This window comes from Pongo pygmaeus, chromosome 18 (assembly GCF_028885625.2).
Source record: "Pongo pygmaeus isolate AG05252 chromosome 18, NHGRI_mPonPyg2-v2.0_pri, whole genome shotgun sequence".
NCBI lineage: Eukaryota > Metazoa > Chordata > Mammalia > Primates > Hominidae > Pongo > Pongo pygmaeus.
The window spans coordinates 87,205,415-87,230,658 of record NC_072391.2 but is presented as its reverse complement, the minus strand read 5'-3'; the positions used below and the strand labels follow the sequence as shown (position 1 = coordinate 87,230,658).

At 58.1% G+C, this 25,244-nt stretch overlaps 2 protein-coding genes across 8 annotated transcripts in view; both read right to left on the bottom strand.

The window, feature by feature from the left end:
* Positions 1–284: 284 nt before the first annotated feature.
* Positions 285–18,526, bottom strand: LOC129015191 (uncharacterized). The gene is given in 10 exon segments (XM_063654297.1): positions 285–1,652; positions 2,402–2,512; positions 3,367–3,475; positions 12,510–12,953; positions 13,068–13,164; positions 13,283–13,528; positions 14,089–14,250; positions 15,088–15,287; positions 15,289–15,298; positions 15,681–18,526. Coding segments are annotated over 10 exon segments (3,435 nt in total). The 5' UTR covers positions 16,661–18,526; the 3' UTR covers positions 285–576.
* Positions 18,527–24,060: 5,534 nt separating this feature from the next.
* The window catches only part of TCF25 (transcription factor 25), a 35,263-nt gene continuing 34,079 nt past the window's right edge, over positions 24,061–25,244 (bottom strand). For 4 of the 7 annotated variants that reach the window (XM_054455482.2, XM_054455483.2, XM_054455488.2 and 1 more), the window contains 2 exons: positions 24,797–24,869; positions 24,061–24,423 (listed from right to left, as the gene is read on the bottom strand). In XM_054455482.2, coding sequence (XP_054311457.2) covers positions 24,205–24,423; positions 24,797–24,869 — 292 coding nt within the window. In that variant the 3' untranslated portion in view covers positions 24,061–24,204. The remainder of the gene's footprint in view (positions 24,424–24,796; positions 24,870–25,244) is intronic. The other 3 variants (XM_054455486.2, XM_054455484.2, XM_054455489.2) reach the window with 1 other exon arrangement.

Sequence of the window (25,244 nt, the reverse complement as noted above, 5' to 3'; positions counted from 1 at the left end):
GGGAGACCAGGGAACGAGTGTGGGGTTGTTTCCAAGTCGGGAGGGCTGCATCTCGGGGTCTGGAATGAGGTGCTTCCCGTTCCTTCTCCCGGGCTCCCCGTTTCCAGGGTTTCCCCACGGGCTGTGCCGTGAGACACCTTCCAGCCCCCAGAGCAGGCCTCTCTCAGCCACCAGCCTGGGAGAGGATGAGCTCTTGCCTGTCCACCCGGGCCTCCCTGTCAGCCCCTCCACCCACTGGACACAACTTTCCAGAATAAAAGGAAATCTCTGGCACCAAGCAAGGGTATCTGACAGCAATAGATTTATTAAGTATCCCCGAAAATAGAAACACAAACCAGTAAAAAACAAAACCGTAAAACGCCAGGCCTGGAGCTGCGATAAGACAGAGACAGGAGCAGCTCACACGTGGCCTAGGTGGGGAGGACGAGGCCATAAATACTGCAGGAGGGTAGCAAGGGAGCCGTAGGGCGAGGGGATAGCAGGGTACGGTGTCGGCAGCAAGATGGCTCTCGGGGTCAGACACTGCTGGCCTCGGCCCCGGCCGCCACCTGCCTCTCACTCCAGCTGCAAGCAGCTTCACTTGGGGCCCTGGGCCTCCGACTCCTCCTCGTCGTCTTCGTACATCTCGCCCTCCTCCTCGGCCGTGGCGTCCTGGTACTGCTGGTACTCGGACACCAGGTCGTTCATGTTGCTCTCGGCCTCGGTGAACTCCATCTCGTCCATGCCCTCGCCCGTGTACCAGTGCAGGAAGGCCTTGCGCCGGAACATGGCCGTGAACTGCTCGGAGATGCGCTTGAACAGCTCCTGGATGGCCGTGCTGTTCCCGATGAAGGTGGAGGACATCTTGAGGCCGCGGGGCGGGATGTCACACACGGCCACCTTCACGTTGTTGGGGATCCACTCCACGAAGTAGCTGCTGTTCTTGCTCTGGATGGCCAGCATCTGCTCGTCCACCTCCTTCATGGACATGCGGCCCCGGAACACGGTGGCCACGGTCAGGTAGCGGCCGTGGCGCGGGTCGCAGGCCGCCATCATGTTCTTGGCATCAAACATCTGCTGGGTGAGCTCGGGCACGGTCAGGGCCCGGTACTGCTGGCTGCCCCGGGCTGTGAGGGGGGCGAAGCCGGGCATGAAGAAGTGCAGACGCGGGAAGGGCACCATGTTCACCGCCAGCTTGCGCAGGTCAGCGTTGAGCTGGCCTGGGAAGCGCAAGGAGGTGGTGACTCCGCTCATGGTGGCCGACACCAGGTGGTTGAGGTCCCCGTAGGTGGGTGTGGCCAGCTTGAGGGTGCGGAAGCAGATGTCGTAGAGCGCCTCGTTGTCGATGCAGTAGGTCTCATCCGTATTCTCCACCAGCTGGTGGATGGACAGCGTGGCGTTGTAGGGCTCCACCACCGTGTCTGACACCTTGGGCGAGGGCACGACGCTGAAGGTGTTCATGATGCGGTCGGGATACTCCTCACGCACCTTGCTGATGAGCAACGTGCCCATGCCGGAGCCCGTGCCGCCCCCCAGCGAGTGGGTCAGCTGGAAGCCCTGCAGGCAGTCGCAGTTTTCACACTCCTTCCGCACGACATCCAGGACGGAATCCACCAGCTCCGCACCCTCTGTGTAGTGACCCTTGGCCCAGTTGTTGCCGGCCCCACTCTGACCTGTGCAGGGAGAAGAGGGGTAGGAGACAGGGGTCAGGGACTCTGCAGTCCAGACCTCCAGCCCCTGCCTGAACATCCCAGGGCAGCCGTGGCAGCCCCGTGCCTGTTCTGTCTTCTGTAAAGTAGGCCCCACTGAGCACCCCTTCTTATACCCGCCGTGGCTTCCCTGAGCCGATGCTGCTGAGTGCTCAGGACGAGGGCTCTGGACAGGGTCTTGAGAACTTGGGGTCACACCAGAGCGAGGCTCTGCCTCCTGAAGGGATCCTGGGTGAATGGATCAGCCCTCCTGCTCCAGCATACCTTCCTTCTGACTGGCAGTGCCAGGAGCCCAAACAGGCACCCCAGAATCCCTGGCAGCTGGGGGCTGGATGCGAGTTGGCATCTACCAGCTGGATGTGCTGGGGTCGGGCAGGCAGAAGTGAAGTGAGGCCCTCCTGTTTCTGTAGCTCCTGGACCCCGGAGTCCTCTGGAGGCCCCGTTCTGTCTCACCAGCTCTCTAGCAATTCTGTAAGCTTCTGTCTGCTTTACACTTCATTCCACTTGAAATGCATGAGTGGTTTCTGTTCTCCCCATAGAACCCCTTCTCTGGGCCTCCAATGCCCAGCTGTAAAACGGAGAGATGAGTTCCCACCCTTCAGGATCATGTGAGGAGCTGACCATTCCTTGTTTCTGACAGCCGCCCCCGTCCACCGAACTGGGCTTGCCTGTGATGGGGTCTGCCACCAGAGCATGGAGCACGGGAAACTTACCAAAGATGAAATTGTCAGGCCTGAAAAGATGTCCGAAGGCCCCTGAGCGGACGCTGTCCATCGTTCCGGGTTCCAGGTCAACCAGAATGGCCCGAGGCACGTACTTGTGAGCTGAGGGGAGAGAGGGGCTCGGTGATTTGGGTTACAGAGGGCCAGAGCCTCTCCCTCATTCTTTCTAAACTCTGTGCCCGCGTGCTATCCTCCTGCTCACATCCTAAGAGCCTTTACTCTGAAGTCAGAGAGTCCTGGACCAAAGGCAAGCTTCAGCAACTTTCTTCACCCTTAAGCCTCACTGTGTGTAAGAACGGAGCAGGACAGGACAGAGCAGGACAGGACAGAGCAGGACAGGACAGAGCAGGACAGGACAGAGCAGGGCAGGATGAAGCAAGACAGGCAGGATCAAGTCACACGTCCACCAGATGCAGGGGCTCATGCCTGCACTCCCAACACTTTGGGAGGCCAAGGCAGGTGGATCGCTTGAGTCCAGGAATTCGAGACCAGCCTGGGCAACATATCGAGACTGTCTCTATTAAATTAAATAAAATTTTAAATCACATGTCCATGTGGGCAGGTGGGTGTATCACCACTTTGATATGGAAATCACTTTACACCAGTTGCTAAATAGCCCCTGACTAAGCCCTCCAGGTGACCCCTTCTCTAGGCCCTCTTATGGCCTCCAAAGTCTCCGGACTGCCCCATCCCTGTCTGTGCCCCTGGACATGCAAAGGCCCTCAAGGCACTAATATGTTTGGCTCTCACTTTTGTGACTGTGATTTACTGTCTATTTATTCTGTGCGTCTGGATGCCTGACACCCAGTTACACCTGCTGGCGTCTCAGCTAACCCAACCCATGGGAGGACAGAGATGCTGAGAGCTGGTCAGTCCAGGTGCTGAGACCTGGTCAGTCAGATGCTGAGAACTGGTCAGTCCTGGGCTGGGATAGGGAGGCTGGGGCAGGCACTCACAAGAGGCCTCGTTGTAATAGACGCTGATCCGCTCCAGCTGCAAGTCCGAGTCGCCCACGTAGTTGCCGCTGGGGTCGATGCCATGCTCATCACTGATGACTTCCCAGAACTGCAAACAAAGTGGGAGAGAGGGGTCGGCAGGCGGCCCATAACCCCAGCCAGGTCCTTTCCCTTGTGAAGCCTTATAGCCCTCGGTACAAAATTAGGGCTTTTGACCCAAGGCCTCCACTAGCCCCATTCAGAAGAGAGCCCCACACTCTGTTATCTGTCAGAAAATTGCTATAATAAATATGCACCTTCACACCTGCACATCCAGTCTGACCACAGCTCCAGGGTGAGTCAAGGTTCAACAGACCCACACCCAGGCCCCCAGGCCCAGCTGTGCACCTGCTGGTAAGGGCCTGGGCCAGCTGATTCCTCCATGAAGGGTGTTGGTAATAAACACCTTGAGGGTTAGTTTTTACTATCCCCTCTTTTCAGGAAAGGGAACTGAGACACAGAGCAGGTAGAGACACCCACAGTAGCTGGCAGAGCAGGGTTCACAGGCCCGGAGCTCAGGATCACTTTTGGCTGCTACACCTGCCCCTCCATGTCAGAGCAAACCATGTCCAGTGATGGTGCCGGGACATTACTGGCCTCAGCTGACGGAACTCATAGGGACGCTGAGAGCCAGTCACATCAGGGACCCCCAGCTGGGTCTGCAGAAGGGTCCTTGGGGTCCCAAATGGGAAGTGACTTGCCTGAGGTCACCCAGCCTGTCTGTGTGGGGCTGGCATCGTCCCAGCTCCCAGGGGTCATCCTCTCTCTACCTGCCACCTCCACCTTTCTCCCCCTAGAGCAGGTGCCTACAGTGCTTCTCAGACTCTGCTCCCATGACAGCTGCCGAGCGGAGCCTAGACTCAAGGGCTGGGCCTGCTGGGTTCACAGACCCTTCCTCCACCCTTCCCAGCTGTGTGACCTTGCACAGGTCACTAGGATTCTGTGACTCAGTGCCCTCATCTGTACAACGGGCATGATGACAGCAGGTCTTTTAGAGATGAAAGTGGGTTAATCTGTGTAAGGCATATAAATGGTATATGGCAAACATAGAACTATTAGCACATCTGTGTGCACACAGAGACCCACACCCCTGGGTGAGAGCAAGGCCTTCAGGGAAGTTGCCACCTCATCTTGGGACACACTCTGATGGCCAAGTCTGCTGCGTCTGGGAGCAGTGTCTGCAGGCAGCAGGCCTCCTGGGACACATGCTGGGAAGGCTTCCCGGGGCTGCCTGACCTCTCCCAATGCCCCTTGCCCTTACTCCTCAGGAGTGACTTTTAGATGAGCTGACGGGTGTGAAGGCCTCAAGAAACAAGGGGCTCTACATGTGAGTCCCGTGCTGCAGAAAAGATTCCTCAAGAAAAAAGCAGGTTAGAAAACAATTTGGTGGGGCCGGGCACAGTGGCTCACAACTGTAATCCCAGCACTTTGGGAGGCTGATGTGGGAGGACCCCAGGAGTGCAGACAAAGATGTGCTTTGGAATGGAGACACAGGAGATGTGTTTTAAGATGCCTCTAGTAGGCCAGGTGCAGTGGCTCACGCCTGTAATCCCAACACTTTGGGAGGCCGAGGCAGGTGGATCATGAGGTCAGGAGATCGAGACCATCCTGGCTAACATGGTGAAACTCCGTCTCTACTAAAAATACAAAAAATTAGCCGGGCATGGTGCCGGGTGCCTGTAGTCCCAGCTACTCAGGAGGCTGAAGCAAGAGAATCGCTTGAACCCGGAGGCGGAGCTTGCAGTGAGCTGAGATCATGCCATTGCACTCCAGCCTGGGTGACAGAGTGAGACTTCGTCTCAAAAAAAAAAAAAGATGCCTCTCATAAAGGGGTGACTTTAGTGGAAACTGCTGTGCAGGAGGCAGGACTGGGTGGTGGCAGGACTGGGTGGTAGCAAGCATGAGAAGCATGAGTCTAGGAATTCATATCAAGACCCCATCTCAAAATAAATAAATAAATAGAGGCCAGGTGTGGTGGCCCACGCCCGTAATACCAACAATTTGGGAGGCCGAGGTGGGCAGATCACCAGAAGTCAGGAGTTCAAGACCAGCCTGTCCAATATGGTGAAACCCCGTCTCTACTAAAAATACAAAAATTAGCCAGGCGTGCTGGCTCACGCGTTCCAGCTACTCAGGAAGCTGAGGCAGAAGAATTGCTTGAACCCAGGAGACGGAGGTTGCAGTAAGCCAAGATTGCACCACTGTACTCTAGCCTGGGCAACAGAGCGAGACTCTGTCTCATAGAATAATAATAAATAAATAGAATGAAAACCGCTTATAGCTGGGCACGGTGGCTCACCCCCGTAATCCCTGCACTTTGGGAGGCAGAGGCGGGTGGGTCATGAGGTCAGGAGTTCGAGACTAGCCTGGCCAAAACAGTGAAACCCATCTCTCCTAAAAATACAAAAATTAGCCAGGCGTGGTGGCGCGCACCTGTAGTCCCAGCTATTCGAGAGGCTGAGGCAGGAGAATTGCTTGAACCAGGGAGGCAGAGGTTGTGGTGAGTCGAGATTGCGCCCCTGCACTCCAGCCTGGGCAACAGTGCGAGACAGAAAGAAAGAAGGAAAGAAAGAAAGGAAGGAAGGAAGAAAGGAAGGAAGGAAGGAAGAAAGGAAGGAAGGAAGGAAGGAAAACTGCTTGTGCCAGGCACGGTGGCTCATGCTTGTAATCCCAGCACTTTGGGAGGCTGAGGTGGTGCATCATCTGAGGTCAGGAGTTCAAGACCAGCCTGGCCAACATGGCGAAACCCTGTCTCTACTAAAAATACAAAAATTAGCTGGGCGTGGTGGCGAGCACCTGTAATCCCAGCTACTTGGGAGGCTGAGGCAGGAGAATCACATGAACTCAGGAGGCAGAGGCTGCAGTGAGCTTACGTCATGCCAGTGCACTCAAGCCTGGGCGACAGAGGGAAACTCTGTCTCAAATAAAAGAAAGGCAGAAAACTGCTTGTGGGTGCTTCTCTATATGTGGGTGTCTCTGGTAGATGTGTGGAAGGCTGTGCCTGGGGAGGGGCCCCAGATTGGGAGGAGCTTCTTCTCACAGGTGCCCTGTGGTCTTGTTGAGATTTTATCACGTGCACACGGTAGCTTTTCCAAGAAAATTTGTTAAAAAATAAATGTTTTTAAAACCTTAAGAATAAACATAGTGTAATTATTGTAACATGGACAGCATGGACATGGCCCGCCTCTGCTAATAGTGTCTCGGGATGCCTGTTCACCCTGAGACTGTCATCAGAGGCCATCTCTCCACAAAGGTCAGGGTGGGTTTCTTTCCACCTTTTGTGCATTTTTGTCATTGCTAAGTTTTATTCTTTTTGCATTAAGTTTTTAAATTATAAGAATGAATCAGGCTGGGTGTGGTGGCTCATGCCTATAATCCCAGCACTTTGGGAGGTCGAGGCCGGCAGATCACCTGAGGTCAGGAGTTCAAGACCAGCCTGGCCAACAGGGCAAAACCCTGTCCCTACTAAAAATACAAAAATTAGCCGGGCGTGGTAGTGCACCTGTAATTTCAGCTACTTCAGAGTCTGAGACACGAGAATCGCTTGAACCCAGGGGGCAGAGGTTGCAGTGAGCTGAGATCAAGCCACTGCACATCAGCCTGTGGGACAAGAGCAAGACTCTATCTTAAAAAAAAAAAAAAAAAAAAGGCTGGGCGCGATGGCTCACGCCTGTAATCCCAGCACTTTGGGAGGCCAACGCGGGCGGATCACGAGGTCAGTAGTTCGAGACCAGCCTGACCAACATGGTGAAACCCCATCTTTACTAAAAATACAAAAATTAGACCGGGATGCAGTGGGTCACGCCTGTGGTCCCAGCACTTTGGGAGGCTGAGGCGGGCGGATCATGAGGTCAGGAGATCAAGACCATCCTGGCTGACACGGTGAAACCCTGTCTCTACTAAAAATACAAAAAATTAGCCAGGCGTGGTGGCAGACACCTGTAGTCCCAGCTACTTGGGAGGCTGAGGCAGGAGAATGGCCTGAACCTGGGAGGTGGAGCTTGCAGTGAGCCAAGATCATGCCCCTGCACTCCAGACTGGGCGACACAGCGAGACTCCGTCTCAAAAAAAAAAAAAAAAAATTAGCCGGTGTGGTGGCAAGTGCCTATAATCCCAGCTACTTGGGAGGCTAAGGCAGGAGAATTGCTTGAACCCAGGAGGTGGAGGTTGCAGTGAGCCGAGATCACTCCACTGCACTCCAGTCTGAGTGACAGAGTGAGACTCTATCTCAAACAAACAAAAAAAAAAATCAGCTGGCTATGGTGGCTCATATTTATAATCCCAGCACTTTGGGAGGCCAAGAGAGGTGGATCACTTGAGTTCAGGAGTTCAAGACCAGCCTCGGCAACATGGTGAAACCCCATCTCTACCAAAAAACAAAAAAATTAGTTGGGCATGGTGACGCATGCCTATAGCCCCAGCTACTCAGGAGGCTGAGGTGGAAGGATCACTTGAGCCAGGGAGGCGGAGGTTGCAGTGAGCCTAGATCATGCCAGTCCAGGCGACAGAGTGAGACCCTGTCTCAAAAAAAAAAAAAAAAAAAATACAGAAAGGTCACGGAGGCATTAGGGGCTTGTCCAAGCTTCCCACCTACTGCTTGTCTCCCTAACGCTGTCTTCGAGGATCCTCCATTAATTTAGTTGCTGGCAGTCCACTTGGGTCGGGGACCTTGCTCCCCAAAGCACTGGGACACCCCAAATTTATGGTTCCAGGGAACCCACAACCACCAGCCCCTGTAAAGGAGGGGTGGAGAGAGTAACACATCTATGGGAAGTCCTCTGCAGAGCGAGGCACAGGGCAGCAGGAGCAATGGACCAGAATGGATTCAGGGCCCAGCATGAGCACAGCTGTGGGCCAGGCGCTGTGCCTCGCAGGACCTGTTTTCTCATCTGTGAGGTGAACGTGTGAATGGTGCCCACATCCGGGCCTTAGCACAAAGCTTGACATGAAAACATTCAGCACATGTTGGCTTCATTTTGTTCAAAGGTTTTAGGTAATATTTAAAGTTTTAAAACCATATGCACAGGCCACTTAAAAAAATTGGACCAGAAGGATAGAAAAAGAAATTTGTTCCCACTTGGATAGAGAGAGGTGGCTAGATGGGCACTAGGCTTATCTGCAATATTTCAGTTTTTTTTTTAACCAGGAGAATATATTAATTGCTTTTGTAGTTAAAATTAATGAAATTATAATTTGAGATAAAGTAATAAAATATATTGTTACTTTTTTTTTGAGATAAGGTCTTGCTCTGTTGCCCCGGCTAGAATGCAGGGGCATGATCTCAGCTCACTTTAACCTCTGCCCACCTCCCCCAAGTGATCCTCCCACCTCAGCCTCCCAAGTAGCTGGGACCACAGGCCGGCATGCCACCATGTCCAGCTAATTTTTTTTGTTTTTTATTTTTTGTAGGGACAGAGTCTTGCCATGTTGCCCAGGCTGGTCCTGAACTGCTGACCTCAGGTGATCCACCCACCTCGGCCTCCCAAAGTGCTGGGATTACAGGTGTGAGCCATCACACCCGGCCTATGTTACGTATTTAATAAACAATAAAATATAATTTTATAAACTAAATTGTTAACATCACTACAGAAAAGGAAATCGGCCGAGCGTGGTGGCTCACGCCTGCAATCCCAGCACTTTGGGAGTCTGAGGCAGGTGAATCAACTGAGGTCAGGAGTTTGAGACCAGCCTGGCCAACATGATGAAACCCCATCACTACTAAAAAATACAAAACATTAGCCCGGCGTGGTGGCGGGCACCTGTAATCCCAGCTACTCAGAGGGCTGAGGCAGGAGAATCGCTTGAACCCAGGAAGTGGAGGTTGCAATGAGCCGAGATCATGCCACTGCACTCCAGCCTGGGCAACAAGAGCGAAACTCCATCTAAAAGAAAATAAGAAAAAAAGAAAATTGTGGCCAGGCGTGGTGGTGAGCGCCTGTGGTCCCAGCTACTCGGGAGGCCGAGGCTGCAGCGAGCCGAGATCACGCCACTGGACTCCAGCCCGGGCGACAGAGCCAGGCCTCGTCTCATAACTAAAAACAAAAATCTGGAAACACAAAGCAGATCCCGGCGTTCGAGGCCAGGCGCTCGGCCCGGGCGCTGTCCTTGGTGCTGACCTCGCGCAGCGCTTGGGGTCCTGGGGAAAGCAGGGCCAGGCTTTGAGGGCACTGGCCAAGGCAGGTGGGAGCGGGGGTCCCCGATGAAAGGGCTGCGAGACTGGGGACTCCAAGCCCCTCCAGGACCCGAATGCGGTTCCCGCCCGGCCCGCGGCTCCGCAGGTCTTTCGGGCGAGGGGGCGGGGCGAACCAGGGACGCCGTCTCCCATTGGCTGAGAGGGCCAGGCCCCGCCCCCCCCTCCACGCCCCGCAGCTGCGAGGAGGCGGTGCCGAAGCCCGCGCGGAGGACAAAGGCCCCCCCCCCGCCGCTGCAGGCGCGCCCCGCCCCGGGGAGGGTGGAGCACAGGCCCCAGGAAAGGAAACCCCGGGGGTCCAGACTCAGCTCTGCCGCAGTGGGGCAGCGTCCTGCGTCCCGCGGGCCCCGGTGTTTCTGCACAGCCCGGCCCGCCCCTGCCCCCCAGGGGTGACTGCAGGCGGCCGCTCGGCTTTCCGGGCTTCGGGTTTTCTCATCCTCCGGGCGGGCTGCGCCCGGCTTACAGCATCCCCGCGAGATGCTGGGGGCTCGGCTCCCAGCGCAGGGGTGACGGCGGTGAGTCGTCCGCGCTGCCGCGTGACCGCCCGGGACCCGGCTTTGCTCCCGGCCTCGAGTCACCCCGACTTCCCTCTGCCCAGAGTGCACGGGCCTTCCTGCCCAGCCAGGCACCGCCCGAGGACCCCAGACAGGGAAGCAGCCGCGTTGCCCCCCTACCAGCTGCGGGAGTGGAGGCCGAGAATGGCCAAGGAACTTCCCATTGATTCCACAAGGGCAGCAGAGGAAAGGAACACCCTCTTGCCGCCCCCCCCCCCCCGCCCGAGAAAATTCCCTTCACTGTTGTTTCCATTGTTAAAAAGAATCAGATACTATTAATATTATTTTGAGACAGGATCTCGCTCTATCGCCTAGTCTGGAGTACAGTGGTGCGGTCATAGCTTATTGCAGCCTCGACCTCCCACGCTGAAGCGATGCTCCCATCTCAGGCTCTCAAGTAGCTGGGACAACAGGCGCGGCCCACCACGCCAGGTTAATTTTTTTTTTTTTTTTAGAAACGGAGTTTCACCATGTTACCCCGGCTGGTCTTGAACTCCTTTGCTAAAGTGATCCTCCAGTTTCATCTCCCAAAGTGCTGGGATTACATGAGATTCCTCATCCACCGTGCCCGGCCAGGTATTGATTTTTAAAACAAAGTAAATTAAGAAAAAACAAACAACTCAAAAGGAATAAAAAGTAGTGGGCAAACTAAGAGCTCCAGTGTTGAGAAGCAGAGCACAAGGCAGCCAAGCACACGGTCCGGGGCACAAGGGCTCCCTCTGCTACCCGTGGAGCCTCAGGGGATGTCTGCCTGTGGACCTGACTTCTAGGTCCCAGCTCTTGCCTGATAAGTGCCTTGTGGGACCACAGCTCTGGGCCCATCCCAGCCATAGAAGGAGAAACCCCAGGTGGGCCCCAGGGCTGCCGGCCCTCCCTCCCCCCAGCGACCCCTGACCCTCCAGGAGCAGATGCTCAGGGCAGGCTTGGCCCCAGTGACCACATTAATGAGCCCTCAGCCCCTCCCATCAGGCCGAGGCAGCTGTCAGAGGCTGCTCCGGGAGTCCTGGTTTGATTTGAGGCCACTGTCCCCCAGGCCTCCCCTCCCCCAGGCTCTCCTTGGCAGGCACAGCTGTCTCCTTGGGTGATTAGAGTCTCCCCACTACTGGGCCTCCCACCCTCAGAGGCGCCTCCACCCGGAGCCAAAGTTGCAATTTACATGTCAGCCACGTGGCTGGCCCTGTTGTAATTAGCTTTTTGTTCCTGCCTGGTTTCCATGGCAACAGCCTCCGGAGGCAGCCTTTCTCTGGCCCCTTCCCCTCCAGGACCGTCTCCTCCACTCCCTCCTTCCCAGCATCAGCGCTGCACCAGCCCTGAGCTGGGTCCCTGGCCTTGGTCCTGACAAAGCCAGCCTCCCCCATCCCCCGTTCCCCAACACTGTTCGGAGGGCAGATCCTTTGGCAAGCAGCGCCCCCCAACCGCCCCGCCCGAGCCCCAGGTTGGCTCCTGCAGGGGATGAGAACCAAGGGCCAGCCCAGCTCTCTCGCACCTGCTGTGTGACCTTGGGCCAGGGACAGCCTCCCAGGACCAGGGGACACGACGTCCCCTTAATGATTTAGGAGGGGGTCCCTGCACAGCTGCACCAACGCTCCTTCCTGCGTGGCCCCAACATCTGCGAGGTGGGCTAACAATGGAGGGAGGGGCGCGCCACGGTGCAGCCTCCACACTCCACAGCCCGGCTTTGTTCCCACATCCAATCCCCAGACTGGTAGACCCTGGGTGGGCGCGGTCAAGCCCCGCGGGGGTTGCCCAGGAGCGGCTGCGCCGATGGAGAGCCTGATCCCGGACCAAGGTCATCTCGAGTCCAGGCCCAACCCCTCCAACAAAGGGACAGGGTGGAGCTAGGACTCCGAGGGGTGTCGGAGCAGGCTGGGGACATCGGGGCGGCTCTAGCCTCTCGGGGGACGTTCGGCTCCTCCAGTGGGGGGTTCGGGCCGAGGAAATCACGGCTGTGAGGAGAACCCCCCACCCCATCCAAACCCGCCTACCCCACCCGTCTCACTCAAGGCTCTGCCGCGGTCCCCCAAAAAAGGGCCACGCCCAGACAGGGCTCCCAGCTGCACCTGCGGAGGCCCGGTGGAGGGGGTGCAGGTGTGGAGGGGGCGCAGGTGTGGAGGGGGCTGAGGCTTCGCGACTGACGTGAGCTGCGCCTCGACAGCCCGAGGTCACCTGGGCAGGGGCAGAGAGGTGAGGGCGAGAGTCCCAGGGCGGGGGCCCCGAGTCCCGGCCGCCCGGCGCCGCGCTGGGCGCATCCCTTTGTTGCAGGTTCGCAGGGGCGGGGGCAGCGAGGTGCGGCCCGCGGGGCACGGCGCCTCCCTCCTCCCGCCCCGGGGCCCGGGACAGGCCGGGGCGCGCAGCCTCACCTTGGCCCCGATCTGGTTGCCGCACTGGCCGGCCTGGATGTGCACGATCTCCCTCATACTGGGCGCGTCTGGCGAGCGGCTGCGGACGGGCGCGGGCGGGCCGGGCTGGCTGCTGAGGGTCGGGGACCGCGGCCGCGCGCTCTTATAGCTGCGGCCCCGCCCTTCGCATCGGCTGATGTCACCGCGAGTGGCCAATCGGGAGGCGCCGCCGCAGAACCCCGCCCGGCCCGCAGGCTCCGCACCGCGCGTCCCCGCCCGCATGCTCGGCACCGCGCGTCCCCGCCCGCCGCGCGCAATGCGGCGCCCCTCCCGCAGCCAAGGATCCCCCAGCGCTGGGCCGGGCGCGGTCTGGGGGCCCTGCGCACTCGAAAGGAGGGGCTGCCTCCCAGAGGAGCTGGCTGTGGGGGCGCCGGGCTCCAGGGAGGACAATAGCCCCTCTTGGCCCTGGGAACCCCGCCCCCAGCTACCATCTCGGTTCCGCCCTTGCGACAGCCCCACCCTGCGGCTTTGTAAGGAGGGTCTTTTTTTCCCCACGCCGGTTTAGAGACCAACCCGCACCTTCCCACCTCCCTGTCTTTTGGCAGACAAGGTGCTCTGAGCTTTGCCGGTTTTGGGTGGGGGAGGTAGGTAAAGGCTGGCGCAGGCCCTGAACCCACTGAGAAGAAACAAAGCATCCGATCAGAGCTCGGAAGGGCGCGGACACAGAGGGGTGGCGGCGGCCGAGAGCGAGCTCCGTGGGTCGCCGGCTTCCGCAGTGGGGGCGGGGGGGGCACCTGACCCCCTCCACCAAGGGGCTGCCATGAGACTCCAAAGGAGCTTTGTGGGCCCGGGCGCGCACAGCACCTGGACGTGCCACTGCCCGGTGCGCATCGGTGTCAGGAATTGTCACAAGGACGCACAAGCCAGGCAAGAACCCGGCCAGGGTGGGGGAGGGTGGGCAGCGGCTTCTTTCTGACTCACTCTCTGAGGTCGGAGACTGCGTGCAGGGGGGACTGGGGGAACGACTGGAGATGCGTTTACTGGTCAGAGAAGGCAGGGAGCAAAGGACTCGCCGGCACGGCACTGACCTCCTCCTGGGCCAGATATTACAGTGACACCACCTTATAACAAGGGCCTTCTGATATTTCAATAACAAAAATCCTTCAGGAAGGGTCTGACAGTGCACGATGTACAGACGAACCCCACCCCGCCCCCAAATCCGCATTCACTTCACAAAATGAGCAGCTGCGAACTTGCCTGTGGACGCCTGTGTCCGGTCTGTGTGCACAGGGCTGTGTGTGGGTGGCGTGGACCTGTACCTGTCTCTCTCTTTTCTCTCAAGAAGCTCTCCAGTTTGGAAAGTCGAGAAATGGATCTTTTGTTCTCAAGAGATGCCCCTCCCTGCCCCACAGTGTGCTCGTGTGGCTGTGGCTGGGGTCTAGCTGCCTGGGGTTCCTCCCTGTCCCTGTTCAAGGGAGTCCCGGGTGAGCGTCTGAGGTGCCTTCCTGTCTCCACGAGGGAAGAAGTTTTGCAGCCTCAGGCCAGCCAGCTCCTGCTCCATCCTCAGAGGGCTCTGGTGCCAGGCTTAAGGCTGACTCACCGTCCGGTCTCCCAGCAGAGGCGGGCCCTGCCAGGAAGCGGCTCCCAGTCCTGAGGCCGGCAGTCAGGGCTGGAGCTGAAGCAGGGGTGGGGCTGGCCAGGGGGCTGCTGACAGAGCCTGCCTAGGAGTCGGCTGATGGCGGCCCTGCAGCCTCCATTGAGCCTGTCCCAGGAAGGGGGCTGACTGAGTGCTCAGTCTCTGCAGAGGAAATGGAGGTGGTCTCTTCAGCGAGACGCCCAGGTTTCATCAGAGGGATGGCCCAGGGGCTCCACTCTGCCTCATCCCCATCTTCAGAGGCCTCACATCAAGCATTTCCCAGGACTGGCTGAACACAGACCCCCCCCAACCCCTTCCCCACCTGCCTACTCCCAGAATGGCAGTGCTGGGCAGACAACAAACCCAGCCCCCAGCCCGCCTGCACTGAGCCCCCTTCCAGGCATCTCAGAGTGGACAGCGATGGTCCCATTCACGGCTCATCATGGTGGAGGGACTCAGGGCCAGCAAAGGGATGTGTCCCGGCTGAGGTCACATGTGGTCACAGGGAAGGCTGGGCACCCGCCTCTTCTGCAGCTAGGACAGTGTCAGAGTAGAGGGGACTGGGGCCCTGCTGCACCTGCTCGTCCTTCCTCTAGGCTGGGATTTGTAAGCACGGAGAAAAAACTGAGAAGCAGGGTCAGCGCAAGCCTGGTTGGGACCTCCACACTCCCCAGGCATTTGGGGCCTCAGCCACGTTTTCCGGTACTCCTTTCTTCCCTCTCTTGACTCTCACCCCTGTCCACCTTCCCCTCCCCCGTCCCTCCACCCGCAACCTTCAAGCACTTTCTGGAAGGGGCTGAGGTGGGTGATGCTGAGTCACATTTATTACCAGACTTCCCTGGCCCCGTGCTCGCAGGCACTGGTCACTGAGTCAGGCATTTGCCAGGGCTGTCTGCCTGGGTGACTGCTGCAGGAAAGCAGGCTGAAGCCCCAGCGCCCAGTCTGAGCCTTAGAACCGGCCCTCAGGAGGGCTCAGCTCCACAGCACTTGCGAGGCTCCTGCAAACGTGGTCCCTTGGCCTGAGGCAGGGATTTCACTTCCTGCTGCAAGGCTGTGAATGAAGCTTTCTGGTCACAAAGCCCCATCTCCTGGGGCTGTTGTGGGAGTAGCTCTTGGCACACTCTTCCACCCAGAGACTTCACATCCCAGCTGACAAGGGCACGGGTCCTGAGAGCTGGCAGCAAAGATGGGGTGGGGTGGATGCTGCTCAGTCATTGGAGCAGGTGGAGTGTCCCAGGAGTGGGCGGAGAATGTCTCTTCAGGAGCCTGAGGTCTGCCCCTGGTGCCCGGAGCCTGAGGCCCCACAACCTCCCCATGTCCTCCTCCGTTCCCCACGACTGCTGGTGAGAAGTCCTGCCTGGAGTTTTGCAGGGACCCCCTCCCTGGCCCCAGGAGGGTCCGCGCTTCAACACCTTCAGAGGTCGTTTAGTCCATCCTCTTTGACAAATGGGGACCAGGGAGGTAAGGGACTGCCCAGGGTCACACAGGAACCAGGCCACACAATATCACCACCTCCCTCTGCCCAGCACACTTAAAGCCGCCCGCAGCGCGCTCACCAGGAGCACGTCAGCACCTCCTTGAGCGTCCTGCGGAGCTCCTGGCTGCGGAAGGCGTAGATGAGGGGGTCGATGATGGCATTGCAGATGATGAGGGCGAGAAAGAGGTTGAAGTTCTTGAAGATGCAGCTGCACGTGGGGTGCTGGGGGCAGAGGACGATCAGTGTGAGATGCAGAAAGAAGGGGCCCCAGCAGAGGAAGAAAATGCCCAGCAGGATGGTGAGGGTGACAGCGCCTTTAAGGCCAAAGCCCTGGTGGACCGGGCGCTGCCTCTTGTGGAGCCGGGCGATGCCCTGGGCGTGCTGGCAGGCCCGGGCCAGCATGTGGACGTACAGCACGGCCATGAGCACCAGCATGGCCAGGAAAAAGACCACAAGGCACAGCAGGACGGCCGCGTGGTCGTAGTAGGCAATGAAGAGCGTGCTGAAGAGGACACTGGCCACCCAGATGGCCGCGATGGCTCGCCGTGCCCGCGGCAGCGTCACGATGCTGTGGTAGCGCAGCGCGTAGAAGATGGAGATGTAGCGGTCCACGGCGATGGCACCCAGGAAGCAGAGGCTGGACAGCATGGAGCTGCAGGTGATCACATCAATGACATTGTCCAGCTGCTGCACCACGGCAGCCCGGGCCGCCAGCGCACCGGCCTCCAGCAGGAGGATGACGGCCGTCTCCAGCACGTTGCCCCCGCTCACCAGCAGGTCCGACAGGGCCAGGCAGCAGATGAAGCAGTACATGGGTGAGTGCAGGTTCCGGTTCTTGGCGATGGTGGCCACCACCAGCACGTTCTCCACCAAGCTCACCAGCCCCAGGCTGAGGAAGAGCCCGTCAGGTATGGACACCTCCAGGCACCAGGCTCCTGTCTGGTTGGCAACCAGCCCCAGCTGGGGGATGGCTGTGGGGGTGGAGTTGAGGGAGCCCAGGAGTCTTCTCTGGGATCCCTGCACAGCCATAGTCCTGTCCAGGAAGCAGGAAGGGGTCATTGGAGGCCCCCAGGTCCCCACAGTTCTCCCCCTCCAGGTGTCCTGCTTAGCTCATGATGCTGCCAGGGGGCCTTGGGTGTCTCCCACGCCTGCCTCCTTCCATCTGGGCACCCCCAGATCTGCCCTCACACCCTCTCCCTGGCTGGACAGGTCAGCCCAGGCATGGCCCAGCCAGTCCAGACACCTCCTGGCATCAACCCCCTGGGCTCAGGGATGCTCACAACCAATGTGGACAAGCCTGGTCCTCAGCTCCCTCCCTGCCTCTTCCCTGCTGGCTGCTGCTCAGGTCCCCAGGACATTTCGACACCTCTGGACCCCTCCTGTCCTGGCCTGTCTCCTGCCTCCCTGGGCCAGCGTTGCGCTGAGGTCCTGGGAAGAATGGAGGCTTTCTCTGCGATTTTAAAAGTCATCCTCGGAGCCCCTCCCACTGAGGGCGGCCACATGATGGGCACATGCCGGGGGCGTGAGCACCCACCATGGCCTGGCCTGCCACCAGGCGGCGCGCAGTACCCAGGGGGTCCCTCACACAGCATCTCTCCTTTATGTTAAAAAACACCACAGTCTGTCCTGTTCACCAGGGCCCCCACCTGGCCTCCCCTCTAGGAGTCCGGAGCTTCCCCGGAACCTGCCCTCTCCAGAGGCTCCTCTGCCTCAGTCACTGGCCATGGATGGCACCTCTAGGCCCCACCCCTCACCCCGCCTCACATCAGCAGCTCAGTGAGGACAGGGGCCCCCTCTGCTCTCAGCCAAAGCATGCATGGAGCAGCAACTCAGCTGTCAACGTTCACGGCAGATTTGGGGGCTGGACCAGGGAGAACTTTCCAATAATTAAAGTTCTGGAAACTGAGTGAGCCCTGCAGGAGTTGCACATCGCTGGGGGTGAGGGGGCTTCCGGCCAGGGCAGAGCGTGAAAGTGTCCAATGCTAGTGAGCCCTGGAGGAGTTGGTGCTTTCAGGCATCTCGTAGAGCCTGAGGCCACTCTGGCGCCTGCCCCCAAGGGCCCAGCCTCGCCCAGCCAGAGTAGCGACCCCCTCAGCTGCAGCCCTGGGGCTGGAGGTGTCGCTTCCTGGGAGCGGACCGGCTGGGGGGCACCCTGGTGAGGTCTTCGGGGACCCTCCAGTCATCTCATCGCTCATCCTCACAGGGGCACCCGGGACGCTGCACCCACCCTCCCCGGGCGGTGCGCCATTTCCGCTGCGGAAGGCACCACAGGCCCTGCACCAACAGCCACATCAAAGGCAGACCTCTCGCCTCCAGCCAGCTGTCGCACGTGGTGCTCCGCAGGCGGTTCACAGCAGTCGGGCGTGGCCCCAAAGCCCAGCAGGGACGGTGGGGAGGGGACCTGGCACCCACTGCAGGCATCTTCCTGGGTTCACTCCAGGGCGTTCCCAGCACTTCCTTGCTGAAGACTGCGTCTGTGCTGACAGAAAACCTTCTGAAGGTGGAAGCGGGAGGGGGAATGGAATCACTCGTCCCATTTACAGGTGCAGGAAAGGAGGCAACGGTGCAGGCACCGCATCAGGGTTTTCAGTTTGTGTCTGTGATGTTCGAGTTAAAATCCATCCTGTCTCTCGCCCGACTGGCAAACTCTGACCATGAAATGCTCACACCACTCGCCACCTCCGTGTGTGAGCACATTAGTATTATCCATATTTACTGGTACAGTAAATATTAATCACTTGTTACATCTGCATTTTACAATTTATAAATCTTTAGTTTTGCTTTAAAATTTTTTATTATTGTCAGGCACGGTGGCTCAGGGCTGTAATCCCAGCACTTTGGGAGCCCAAGGTAGGTGGATCACCTGAGGTCAGGAGTTCAAGACCAGCCTGGCCAACATGGAGAAACCCCGTCTGTACTAAAAATACAAAAATCAGCCAGGTGTGGTGGCGGGTGCCTGTAATCCTAGCTGAGTCAGGATAATAGCTTGAACGTGGGAGGCGGAAGTTGCCATGAGCCGAGATTGCACCATTGCACTCCAGCCTGGGCAAAAAGAGCAAAACTCTGTCTCAAAAAAAAAAAAAAAAAAAAAAAATTTTTATTGCTGGGCAGGGTGGCTCACCCCTGTAATCCCAGCACTTTGGGAGGCTGAGGCAGGCGGATCATGAGGTCAGGAGTTCGAGACCAGCCTGGCTAATATGGTGAAACCCCATCTCTACTAAAAATACAAAAATTAGCCAGGTGTGGTGGCGTGCGCCTATAGTCCCAGCTACTTGGGAGGCTGAGGCAGAATTGCTTGAACCCAGGAGGCGGAGGTTGCAGTGAGCCGAGATCACACCACTGCACTCCAGCCTGGGAAACAGAGATTCAGTCTCAAAATATATATATATATTATTTTTATGTATTTGAGACACAGTTTCACTCTGTCGCCCAGGATGGAGTGTAGTGGTGCATTCTTGGCTCACTGCAACCTCTGCCTCCTGGGTTCAAGCAATACTCATGCCTCAGCCTCCCAAGTAGCTGGGACTATGGCACCCACTACCACACCTGGCTATTTGTTGTGTTCTTTGTAGAGATGGGGTTTCACCATGTTGACCAGGCTGGTCTTGAACTCCTGACCTCAGGTGATCCGTCCGCCTCAGCCTCCAAAATGCTGAGGTTACAGGGGTGAGCCCCCACACCCCATCTGCTTTAAATTTTTTTTTTTTTTGAGACTAAGTCTCGCTGTCACCCAGGCTGGAGTGCAGTGGCATGATCTTGGCTCACTGTAGCCTCTGCCTACCAGGTTCAAGCAATTCTCATACCTCAGCCTCCTGAGTAGCTGAGACTACAGCCGCGTGCCGCCACGCCCGGCAAGTTTTTGTATTTTTTAAGTAGAGACGGGGTTTCACCATGTTGGCCAGGATGGTCTTGATCTCCTGACCTCGTGATCCTTCCACCTCAGCCTACGAAAGTGCTGGGATTACAGGCGTGAGCCACTGCGCCTGGCCCTAAAATTTTTTAATTGAGGTACAACATACATAAAAATGCACCGATGATAAATATGCAGGTTGAGGGATGACAGACCTGAACCAGCCACATAAGCAGCACCAGACCAACAGACACAGCATTCCCACCCGGAACAGCCCCAGCTAGCCACTGCCAGCCCATCTGGCTATCACGTGAATGGTGTCCCAGTTCACTCTCCAGCTGAGATTTGCCCATGCCGGTGGCTGCAATCCTCTGCCTCAGACTGCGGTGTCCACGGCGTGAACAGACCACGTGGCATCTGGGTGGCTTCAGACTCCCTATCAGCGATACCATCTGATGGACACAGGTGCATCTGTGGATTGCCACCCGGGGGGGACATGGGCAGGGACCTATCTTCAGCTTTGGGAGACTTGGTCACACCATCTTCAAATTGGCAGACCTGTTTCTGGTAGCACACGCGGCCCCAGGCTGCTCAGAGGAGAGAGCGCACCCTGCCGACACCACCACAGGACCTGGTGTCCAGCCGCAGCTACACAGCCTCGGCCTCAGCCCAGCCTTTTGCCTCCCATGACCTTTGCCCCCTCACGCTGTGCTTCCAGCATGAGCACAGGGGAGAGAAGGGCCCCAGGGTGTGAGGAGGAGGCCGAGCCTGCCTCGGGAAGGAAGACGGTTCCACTGGTGTGAGGGCCGTGGCTGTATCCCTGCCCCAGGAGCCCCCCGACGTCCACAGCACCTCACAGACCCAGACCCCGCTCACCTCTGGCCATGAGCCGGTGAGCAGCCCCTGCCCCAGAGCACCGTGTCCTCGCATTTCAGGGACGTTCGTGTTTGCAGCTTCACAATGAGGCCTTTGAGATGGACGGCGGTTAACCCCAGCCTCGACTGCCACCCCCCAGCCCGGGACTTGAAAGGGCATGAGAACTGGGCAGCCTTTTTCCTGCCAAGATGCAGCTGGAGGGCATTGGAAGTGGGGTGACCCTGCCACAGGACTCCCACTGTGGTTCCTCACTGATGTGCCATCGGGGGCTTCGTGGGAAGGCGATGACGCCGAGCTGGAAAACGTCAACTTCTTCATGCATTAGGGTCATGGGGGAGAAAAATTAGCCTCGGGATGATCTGTGATCAGATGAAACCCTACAGCGAATCATATCTCAATTCTGATCTCTTAGTGCCCCTGGAAACACTGCGTGTTGAGTGGCCGGAAGACACGTGGGGCTGGCCCATCCGCTCACCAGGGTCCCCGCCACAGGCGGAGGCACCGTTCCTGCAAAGCACTTTCCACCCAGGCGTTTCTGGACCAGCGACCCACGAGGAAAATGAAGACAGATGCCTTCCTGCGTCTATTCAGTGTCTGGCATCCAGGGCCTGCAACACACACACGTGCACACACAGATACAAATGTGCACCCACACACGCACACGCACAGGCACGCACACATACAAATGTGCACCCACACATACGCGCACACATACAAATGTGCACCCACATATGCACACACACACAAATGTGCACCCACACACACGCACGCACACAAATGTACACACATACATACACGCGTACACACACGCACACATACAAATGTGCACCCACAGACGCGCAAATGTTTACCCACACACACGCGCACATATATAAATGCGCACCCACACACATATGCGCACACACACATACAAATGCGCACCCACACACGTGCACACATACAAATGCGCACCCACACACGTGCACACATACAAATGCGCACCCACACACGTGCACACATACAAATGCGCACCCACACACGTGCACACATACAAATGCGCACCCACACACGTGCACACATACAAATGCGCACCCACACACGTGCACACATACAAATGCGCACCCACACACGTGCACACATACAAATGCGCACCCACACACATACACGCGCACACAGGCGCGCACACACACACATATGCACGCGTAGACGCGTCTGCTCAATGCGTGCCCGAGGGCTGCGAGGTAAAACATCTCTGTGGCCCAGGGAGTGGCCTGTCCAGCTGCGGCCACAGACATGGAGTTGGGGGTCACCGCTGGACCAACGGTCCCCCCGTGGTGGGCTCCACTACAGCTCCCCAGGACAGCCGGTCCCACGGCCGATCTCAGCCCTTGGTTCAGGGGCCATTTCCTTTGAACTTCGGGGTGGGGCTGTGGGAGGTGGCAAGCAGGGTTTCTCGTGGGCCCACCGTGGTGCCTGCATTGAAGACTCTGGGGGGTTCTGGCTCAGTGGAAAAGGGCCCAGCTGGTGAGCCACGCTGCCTATGGGCACCCGGGGAGCCACGTGTGCCTCAGCCTCTCGCTGGGCTGAGCAGGGCCAAAGGAGGAAGCAGGATCCAGCATTCCCCACAATCATGGCAGAGGCTACACCTTCAAAGCAGTCTTTCAGATCTCACGGTCATTGGAAATAGGCTCAGCTGCAGGTCATGACACAAACCCCAGCACCACTGCCAAAGCGTCAGTGATCCAGCCACCTCTCAGGACAGCAGGCCTGGGCTCAGCCTCTGCTGCACTGTCCCTGGAACACCGGCTCTTCTCTGACTCCCAACCGTAGGGCAGCTGCTGCAGCTCCAAACATCACATCCCCATTTGGGTGGACTCAAGGCATCTGGAATGGAAGAGGCAGGGGACCCAGCTCTCCTTGCTTGCCTGTCATTTTCAGAGAAAAGACCCTGAAGACTCTAGCAGACCCCCGCATCTCGATGGCTGAAGCTCACCATGGACCACCCTGGCTGTGGAGGGTGGGGACCTAGGGCAGACTGGGGTTATCCCGACCATCTTCCCTGGAGCTGAGTGCAGAACCCCCATGGAAAAAGGGGTGGGTGGGACACCGGGAGGACCAGCCTGTGCTCCCCACAGGCTCCTGCTGACCACAAACATGGTTCACTCAATGCAGAGAGGAACGAGGCCGCAGCAGCAACTCCCCGCCCCCATGATCTCTTCCTGCAGAGCGTGGGGCTGTCACAGCTGGGACCTCAGGGCACCGCTCCTAGAAACGGCCAGCACAGGGCCAGGGCTGCACCCTCAGGCCCGCGTCTGAGATGGGCACACGTGGCTCAGCCCTCAGGCCGACCTGTCATGGACAGTGGGCCCTCGTCATCCTGGGGAGGGTCCTGCACCCTAAGCTCCCGCCCAGGAAATGCTGAGCAGAGTAAGGAGACACCAGGAACTGCCAAAAGGATGAACTCACAGGCCTTGGCGAGCCCCAGGTTAGACGATTACACAGTGATGGGCTTTCTGGGAGGTGGGTCCACGGACCAGTACCTAGCTGGGGCTGGAACGTGTTTCCTGCCTCACTGGCCGCCCTAGAGCCTTGGGCAGCCCCTCGTGTCTGCTGCCTCCTAAGGGTAAAAGATTAGGGCGGTGAGGGGTGCCAGGGGACAGGACCCCTGCTGCAGCCCTAACACCTTGGTGTTCTCGATCTTTCCAGAACCACGCTGGCTTCTGATGCTGTTTGGCTGCAGCCTCCGCCCCTCCTGCAGCTGCAGCTCTGTGCGCCATCAGTCAACTGTGCCAGGACCTGCTCCAGCTAAGCCCTCCCCCAAGACTGGGGTCTTGGTCCGAGTGGCCCATTCACCCTCAGACCGACTGTCCCGATCTTTGCTACATGGGCCCTCAGAGCTTCCCTGGGCACTTCTCTGCAAAACATGCTTCTGAGGCTTCGCCTTCAATTCTGGGCACTGCCCTCAAGTTCTCTAATAAAATTATTTTGGCCGAGCCAGGCACGGTGGCTCACGGCTGTGACTCCAGCACTGTGGGAGGCCGGGCACGGTGGCTCACGCCTGTAATCCCAGCACTGTGGGAGGCCAAGGCGGGAAGATCATGAGGTCAAGAGATTGAGACTATCCTGGCTAACAAGGCGAAACCCCATCTCTACTAAAAATACAAACACTAGCCGGGCGTGGTGGCGGGTGCCTGTAGCCCCAGCTACTCAGGAGGCTGAGGCAGGAGAATGGCGTGAATCCAGGAGGCGGAGGTTGCAGTGAACTGAGATTGCACCACTGCACTCCAGCCTGCTGACAGAGCGAGACTCTGTCTCAAATAAAAAAAAAAAAAAAAAAAGAAAATTATTTTGTCAGATTCAACAGATGGTGGCATCCAGCCATAGGACCCCAACATATCCACCCCACTTGCTTGGAGGAACAAGACTGAAGTCTGGCTGCCACATAGGGGCCTCTCTGCTCCAGCCCTGCCCTGAGACCCTCTACCAACAAGGCAGGCAGCTCTGTCGACGAACCCCACAGCAAGTTCAAGGAGGACGTGCACCCAGGGCCTTGGCATTCAGCAGGGACCTGCACTGAAGACCCCGTGGGGCCCCTTCTCTACCCACACCCAGATTCTGGGAGCACAGGAAGCATGTGGTCTGGGCCCCACCTCACCCACAGGCCACTGGGAGGAGACTGGACTGAGTGTGATTCGAATCCAAGGGCACGGGACGGCACTCAGCGCCTGGGAAAGGAGAACGTGCGGACAGCAGAGCGTGACCCATTTACGTTTATAGGAGAAACAGTGGACCAGGGAGTGACACAGTCAGCTTCCCTACTTCAGGGAACTGGCCGATTTCGACCAGCACAGAAATCAGAAACATCATCGTACGGCTTTTCAGTCACCTCTGCGGACGCTCAGTCCCACTCCCCCTCCCCCTCAGCGTCGTCCTCGTGCGGCGCCTCCAGATCGTTGAGGTGGAAGTTGGCCATCATGTCGCGCACAGCCAGCATCAGCCTGTTCAGGCCCTGGTTGCGGTTCAGACCCCCAGCCACTCCTTCCTCGGGCCTCTCCCCCTGCAGCAAGGGGACATGTCTGAGCAGGGGCTGTCTGTGCTGGGACTGGGGGCCCAGGGCCTAAGCAGGAAGGCATTGTGGAGCCTGAGGTGGCCCTTGCCCCAGCACCGGGCCCTGAACCCTCCCCAGGTCCCTATGAGGAGAGGAAGCTCTCAAAACCAAATGTCGTGTCTAGACCAAGCCAGGCACAGAGAGTGGGATCAAGCCGGGCTGACTCACGGCCCTGCATCCGCTACCATCCGGGCAGGCCCCAATTTCCCCGGCAGAATGGGCACCCCGCTGGCACAACGCAGCCTTGGTCCTTCCCTGCTCCCTGTGCCAGCTGGCACAGTCCTGGTTCAAGGAGGGCTCCAGGCATTCGCACTGGAATGGATATGCAATGGACATGCCCACACCCACTGGGGAGGCAGGGGCTGGGACGAGCTCAACCTACCTCCATGGTATAGTTTGGCAACAGTGACCGGAAGAAGAGCGCAATTGTGTTTCCATGGCTGATGGGACTTAGCCTGAAAGAAAGTCAAGAAAAGTCAGAAATGACACTGAACTGAGACTTGTGGGACCCAACCCAGCTCACGGGGCTGCCTGCCAGCTGCCTCCCTTGCAGGGACACGGAGGGGCCGCCAGGGGGCAGAGCAGCAGCAGCTGAGCACAGGCCCTGGATTCCCTGGGTGGGCCGTGAGGCTTCCTCATCAGCTTAGCGTGGGGGTGTGAACAGCGGGAACAGGATGAGGGAGACCAACTCGGCTGAGGCAGGCATGGGGTCCGGAGCGAGGCTCCCACAGCCATCCTCGGCCACTGCACAGGTGCCTTGCTTTTCAGAAAAGCTGCAGTTTCAATGTCTCCTTCAGCATCGACGATTTGAGAGCACACACTTCTTATGC